At 47.9% G+C, this 7,155-nt stretch overlaps 1 protein-coding gene across 6 annotated transcripts in view; it reads right to left on the bottom strand.

The window, feature by feature from the left end:
* Positions 1 to 7,155, bottom strand: part of SEPTIN6 (septin 6) — a 66,142-nt gene that overhangs the window by 1,393 nt on the left and 57,594 nt on the right. For 3 of the 6 annotated variants that reach the window (XM_025852650.2, XM_073879226.1, XM_073879230.1), the window contains one exon: positions 1 to 1,674. This exon is cut by the window's left edge and continues 202 nt beyond it. The exons of 1 other annotated variant lie outside the window; for it this stretch is intronic. In XM_025852650.2, the coding sequence (XP_025708435.1) occupies positions 1,650 to 1,674 (25 nt within the window). In that variant the 3' untranslated portion in view covers positions 1 to 1,649. Of the gene's footprint in view, positions 1,675 to 2,224; positions 2,896 to 6,159; positions 6,204 to 7,155 lie in introns of those variants that run through there. 2 more of the 6 variants (XM_073879229.1, XM_073879227.1) reach the window with 2 other exon arrangements.

Genomic DNA, 7,155 nt, shown 5'->3' with positions numbered 1-7,155 from the left:
GATCACATGTGGGGATTTTTCAAGAAAGCCATTCCATCCCAGTCTGGGAAAATAAAAGCGCAGACCATTTCTAATGACTGGATTTGTTTCACCAGAAGGTAACAGAGTACTTAGGGTTATTTAAAAAAAACAATAGTAACAATTGTATTAATTACAAAGCCTCTTCACTGAAGGGAAAAAAAATCTGTCTGCAGTGAGAAAAGCTATCCAGTAAAATAACTATTTTAATCCTTTTTGCTAACTTTCCAAAGGCCTTCTGTTCCCTCGCAGGTTAGATTTTTTTTTGTTTTGTTTACCAAACTTCCTTGATGACAAGGATCTTGTAAGGCACCTGTTCAACACTCGTGTGCCTGGGCCCCAGTCCAGACTTCCAGGAAAGCTGACCGGCCAACAGGCACTGTCAGCAGAAACACTCAGCTCGGGAGCTGGCCTGGAGTCCTCTGCTTTGCCTGCCCCTACCCACTCCATCCTCAGGTAGTTTTCTGTGGGGGCAGGGGGAACCCTCAAAGGCCCTGTAATAATGCTAACTGTTCGTTTTCTCTGGACATCAAAAGACCTTGGTCTCCAGCAACATAGAGGAGCAGGTTGAATCCATTTGTGACAGGGAGCCGGGGTCAGGAGACATTGAATTTCGCCTGGCTTCTGCTGCAAAACAGCCCTGGGACAGCAGCGCCAGTCCCTCGACTTCTCCGGGTCTCCACTTCCTTTGGGTCGTATCTGGTAGACGGACCAAAATTCCTCCCTGGCCCCGACATTCCCGCCTAGTCCTGGAAGTTCTCCCCAGGGCTGGCTGGCGGTCTACTACTTTTTGAAGTTTTCAGAGCTCCTCAGGCCTCAAGGAGTTAATGTATAAACAAATGCAAATGAGAGCCCCCCCATTTGTGAGGCAAATGATAACCCCGGGGGAAATGGTGACCGGCTGGTTGTTTCAGTCTGAGATTCTTGGGAAAGAGTCGTAAAACTGGACACTGAGACATCAAAGCTGCAAACGAGATGCCTTTCCCAAGGAGACTCGGCAGCCCTAATTTAGGATCTCTCTGAGCTCCTGGCGGAGTATCCAGTTTTTGTTTGTTTTGCTTTGAACCTCCAAGCATGGGGTCTCCTAAAACGCTGCCCTATGAGACTTGGATTTTTCTCAAGAAACTAGTGTATACTTCATACTTGCCTCTGGTCAATAACCAGTGACTCAGCCAACAGCACACATCAAAACTGTGCTCTCGCTCTGCCGACAAGAACATGGAAAATGTGTGTGTAGGTTCGCTTCTTGTTTCTTCTACTTTTCGCTTCCTATTATTTATGATCTTGTAGGGAAGAGAGGAAAGCTCCTCCCCATTCTCAACACCTCAAAAAGCCCTGAAAATTTGGCATAGCCTGGTTTAACTGTGTGTTTGGGGGAAAAATATAACTGATCAAAAATAAAAAAACCTCAAAAAAAAAAAAAGTAAAGAAGAAGAATCTCATGATCAGTGCCAGGGGACTCTGGAGGCAGAACTCAGAAGAAGAGGTGGGACTCAAAGTGGAAGTACATGGCAGGGGCAGGGGTGGGGGCTGCTGCCTGGCGCCCCCCCAACAAAGGAAAGCTGTCAGTTAAAATAGGAACCTTGGCTTAAAAGGCTAAATGGAGTCCAGTCCAGCTGTAGCGGGGAATACTATTCAGTACACAGCCATGGATTACTGCAAAGGAAGGGCAGAGAAACGGCGCGTTAGCCACAGATCATTGCCACGTGACCTTCAGCTCTCTCTCTCTCTCTCTCTCTCTCTCTCCCTGGCCGAACACCAAAGGCCGCTGTACCTGGTGACCCTGACAGTGGAGGGCTCTCTACTTCAAAGGGGTTCCCAAAGCCACTATCAGATGGGCCCGTTATAAAAATTGGGGCTGGAATATGTTTTAAATATCACACTGTTAGACTGGAGATAAAGTCAGGGGCCTTCCGAGACACAACACCTCTTCTCTCCTCCCCAGCTGATGGTCTCACCTCTTCTTATGGGGGGACACATGCAAAATACAGATTAAAACTCATGCCCTGCACCAAATAAACGGACTGGAAGACTCATCAGAGCAAAGCTGAAAACATTGCTTCTTTGGCCACGCAGTTTGGCAGTTTCCAGCATGAACCTGCGACTGGGCCTGCCTGAGTGGGATGGTGTGGAGCCCTAGGGAGATTACAGAGATACTGAGACACCTCAGAAGAATTCCAGAAGTCTATCATTGAAGACACTAGGCTGGTAATAACATTCAGGTTTATTCTCCCTTCTGCATTTGTGGGGTACCCAGAATTATAGAGAGCAGAAATTTATGCTATTTTCTTCAGCAGTCATGTTTTCTGGAAAGCGCTTGATGTCAATAAACTCGTTCTGGATTTTTAACACAACCTGAGTGCACTTACTTGGAGCAACTCAAAACAGGAAAGGGCTGGGCTGAGAGGCCAGAAGAAAAAGGCACCAGAGGATCTCCTTTTGGAGCCCTCCCAGAAGGGGCCATGGCTGCTGTTGGGGGTTGGGGGGGGCCAGGGAAGCCCAGTGCATGGGGACTAACCGGGACTAACTGGCATTTACCCAGGCACGGTGGAGGCAAATACTTCAGGGAAACAAGCAGCAGTCAGAATTCGGACAGGGAAGCTGGTGGTGGAGAATAGCAGACGAGAGTGGGGGGCGGGGGTGGGTCGGCGGAATTGACTGGGATGCAGGAGGCATCGCCATTTCCGAGCCACGTGACTGCTGGCTTCTTGACCAGAGGCCAGACACCATCCTCAGACTCCCAGGCTTCTATAAACTTTGGCAGGAAGAGAGGGGAGGGCATGGGTTGTGTGTCCCCTCAGGCGTGTTAAGGGGGAATTAGAGAAGGGGAGGCCCAGCTCTGTTGCGCAGGAAAAGGGTGTCTACAGGAAGCCCAAACTGAAAATGAAAAGAGAAGTTGGGTTAATGAATGGATGGATTAATGTATAACAACAACAACAACAAAAAGGTTAGAAGAAAATTGTCGTGATGACTCGTGGATAAATTAGAATATAGCTATGTTAGAATAAGGTCTTACTGCATTGGCTCCTGGGAACATGCTTTCTCTCTCACGCACCCCCACACCCCTCTGAGTGGCAGGAGCGTGGCATTAGCTAAGCAAAATAATTATCACCAGCCACAAGAATACTTTCTCTCTTTCTAATGACTAGGCCCTAACGCCCCCTTGCCACCCAGACACCGTACGGGAGTCCGGTCAGCAAATCTCCAGGGGGCCTCAGGCCGCTGGGTAGAGCGCCAGGCTCTCCGCCATGGACTGCCTTGTCCCATAGGGAAAGCAGAGGAGGTGGAGGTTTCTCCTCAGGTCGACTTGAGCAGCCCCAGTCAGCTAACTGGTACCCTGGGGCAAGATTGTTTCAGAAGTATCTGGAGATGGTTGAGGGGTCTGCAGTAGGATCCAGACCACGGTTACCTGAAAACCTGAACTACGGCTATCTATTACGGGTATACATTTATCTCACTAAATCAAGGCTGTTATTAGATGTCTGGGAGGGCTGTTACAAGCACATGCATATGGGAGTATGTTTGTACAGTCCCGTCCTCAGAGCGAATACATCCACACAGCTCTCCACACACGCACCTCTACTCTCTCTCTCTCTCATAGCCATTTATGTCAGGAATTAGGAGCTCTGCATTCCTTTTCCAGCTCTGCCACTAACTCACTGTGTGAGCCTTGGTAAGTCTCTGAAATCCCCCACTCCTCCATCCGCTCATCTGGCAAACTGAAGATTATTCCTTTCTTCTCTACCTCACAGGATTGTTGTAAGGTGAAAATAATATGTCGTCTGGAGAAACGCGTTAAAAATATTGGAGAGTATTAAAATGCCACACGAACGCTCACCCCTTATTCTAGTCTTTGTCTACTTCCCAGCGGAAGAGAGACCTAAACAACATGGCGACGGCCTATGTTCTGGGCTGCGTGGGAAGGCGGACACATTTTGATACGTGTATCCTGTCCGCATACTGTGCACACACACACCCCCCCCCCCCCCCCCCCCCCCACGGGCCAAGGGGCCAGTAACCATTGAGATACAGTACTGGCAACTGCTAGGGGTCCCAGAGGAATTTCTCTTAAACAATTGCAGAGAGTGGCCCCTAGCGCCTCCAGCAATTTCAAAACCAGTGAGGAAGAGCGAGCCTCCCTCTGCCCGCAACTCCAGTTCGTGAGGGGTGGCCTTTGTGATCTGCCCTTGGAATGAGGGCTTTGGGGAGGGGACAGGCTGCCTTTGTGGCTTTCAGATCCCCTGGAGCCAAGGCCTCCCTCCCTTATTTGGTTTGGAACCGCTCTTGTGGTCTGCTGGGGAGAAGCCTGCCAGGAAAAGCCAATCTACTCGGGGTTGGGGTGGGCTGTTCCCACTGGTTGCCAATTGCCTCTCACTTGTACAGCATGGCTTTAATTATAGTTTTGCCAGAAATCATTTTCGTAATGGCTACTAACAATGATTTACTCAGGGAAACCTGAACCAGATTGTGTCAGGCCGTGTGCACTAACCGGAGTCAACTGAAATCGAACCCACCAGGATTCATCTTTCCTGTGGTCCTCATTGAAAACGGGGGAACAAATGAACGGAGCCCCTAAAGGCGTCGGACACTCTGCTAAAGGCACGAGAGCCACGGTGGTGGACAGACGCTCTAGGAGTTCAAGGTCTTCCCAAGTAGAGATCTGCAGTTTAATTCCTGTCAACTAACAGGGGCTCCAAGACTTGCCTTTAAGTGAAACAATCAATTGTTGCATTGTTCTTTTAGGGTTGTTTCCTTTGGCCCAATTTCAGGGGCCTTACGTTTCAGAAGCCTCTGTGGACTTCCTCTTGGAGATTTGCTGGAAAGTAGGCTGTTTTGCCGGCTGCCCGAAGTCCCCAGAACAACAGCTGCAGCAATCAGTTTGGCAACTATCAGCAGGCTCTCCATTTAAATCATAAACTACAGTGGTGAATGGGGAGAAGCCTTCTCTATATTGTATATTCCCTGATCCAAACAAAGCAAATGTAAAAGGCATTTATGAGACACCCGGGGTATTCGGAACATTGACGAGAGATGTGATGTTAACGAATTGTTCATTTTGTAGGTGTGGTAATGGTGGTGTTGTGGTTACGGGTTTTTTAAGAGTCATTTATCTCTTAGGGATACCTGCTACAGTATTTACAGATGAAATGATACGGCTTTTGCTTTACAATAATCCAGCAGGTTTGGGATAACAGATGAGATGGCATTGGCCATATGTTGAGAGTTGTCTGGGGGCTGGGTTTTGAGCACATGGGGCTGCATTATACTCTTCTTCTCTCTTGTTCCTGTTTGGAAGTTTCTATGGTAAAGTTTAAAAAACAGCAATAAGCTTAATTATGTGAAACATACTTATGTCCCCTCCCTACTCACTGAGTCTAGGAAGAATAGGTAGAAGGGGCTTAATCATTGCTATAAACAACCCTTAAACTACATGATGCCAAGGACTGCATTATTCACTCCATAGACATAATAGCCCTCAGGAATCCATGCTACCAAAGGTTACCTGCTTACTTTCTTATCAAAGGTGTTCATGAAGCTGACCTTTATGGAATGAAATGTAAGGAAATCTCTATAATATTTGAAATCTCTTCATTTTCTTCCACTTTTATTGTAGTTTTTTTTTCTGGGGGGGGCACACAGCCAAAGGAAATTTGAGAACTTGAACCCCTCAGATAAAAAACAGCCACCAGAGGGAAACAGAGAAGCAAGTTTCCGTTGACTTGGAACATTCCCGAACCTGGGGGTCAACGCCAACTGTGACATTACAGGACACACTAGCGAGCCCAGTGATTTCCCTCATCATTACCCGTTAGTTAATTTTGAAAGCAATGATAAGGGCACTTTTGAGAAAAAAAGAATGGCCAAAGTGACACCTCAGTGACTGATCACAGGATCCACCTATGCTACTCAACTGTTCCAATGGCAAGTCCGAAAACACTCCACTTGTCACCACACAGGCAAACATTCCACATGTACACTTGAGACTGCAACAAACTGCTTCTTAATACTGTCATTTGCAAGAGCTAGGACAGTGAAGCAGCTTCTTTCGTGACTAGGTATGTGTGTTGGGTGGGGAGCAGGATTTGGGGAGATGTGTTCTAGAAGCCACCGCCAGTTCTATTTCGAGTTAATAAAGCTTACCAGGACCTGGGTCTCATGCAGCATGCAGCAAACAGCAGAGTTAACTGTAAAATAGTAAGAGCTGATGAAGATGGAGTGAGCTTGAGGAGAAATCCAATATTATGAGTTGACACAAACGATGAAGGGTAAGCGATCAAAGGAAATGAGGAAGAGTGGGGGCGGGGGAGGGGGAGGGCGGGAGGCTAGGGACCCCTGAAACACCGGTACTCTTTCTTAACCTCTGCAGAGACATGTCTCCCTACGTAGGGTCTTCTGCCTGGAGCGGGGCTGGGCGGGGGGGGGGGATCAGTCCATGTGAGACCACTAGGAGAGAGAGCCTGGTCTGGGAGGAACTTCCACTACACATCCTAACGGGGGGTATTTATAGTTTAGTGTCAGTGGGGTCCAAACAAAGGAATCTCCTGGGGCGCCTGGGTGGCTCAGTCGTTAAGCATCTGCCTTCGGCTCGGGTCATGATCCCGGGGTCCTGGGATCGAGCCCCGCATCAGGCTCCCTGCTCGGCGGGAAGCCTGCTTCTCCCTCTCCCACTCCCCCTGCTTGTGTTCCCTCTCTCGCTGTGTCTCTCTCTGGCAAATACATAAATAAAATCTTTAAAAATAATGTTAAAAACAACAACAACAACAAAGGAATCTCCTAATTCCTGCAAGCAGGCTGCGAGGCTGCCCCAGGGATTGAGTTAACAAATACCCCAGGCCAGGAAGGCAGCAGGTTAGAGCTAGAAAACAAATTTAGTTCTTTCTGATCTTAAAAACAAGAACCCGTTCCTGCTGGTGTGACTCACACACAACGCCAGGTCAGTTAATATACGGTGTGTCCAAAGAGGCTTTTTTTCCTGGCTGGTTAAACTTTATCCATCAGGTAACACCAAAACAAGTTCATTAGTCAGTGAATCTGACACAGAGTGTGGTGACTCAGTAACAAAAATCTCTGGGCTCATGGGTGAAAATGTTCAAATTACACTTCTGAATAATTGGATGGCGAAATCGAGTGCTTTCA

Source organism: Callorhinus ursinus, unplaced genomic scaffold (assembly GCF_003265705.2).
Source record: "Callorhinus ursinus isolate GAN/ISIS: 27379988/994484 unplaced genomic scaffold, GSC_fseal_2.0 scaffold33, whole genome shotgun sequence".
Classification (NCBI taxonomy): Eukaryota; Metazoa; Chordata; class Mammalia; order Carnivora; family Otariidae; genus Callorhinus; species Callorhinus ursinus.
The sequence above is the reverse complement of the archived record's forward strand: the minus strand, read 5'-3'. Positions and strand labels throughout refer to the sequence as shown.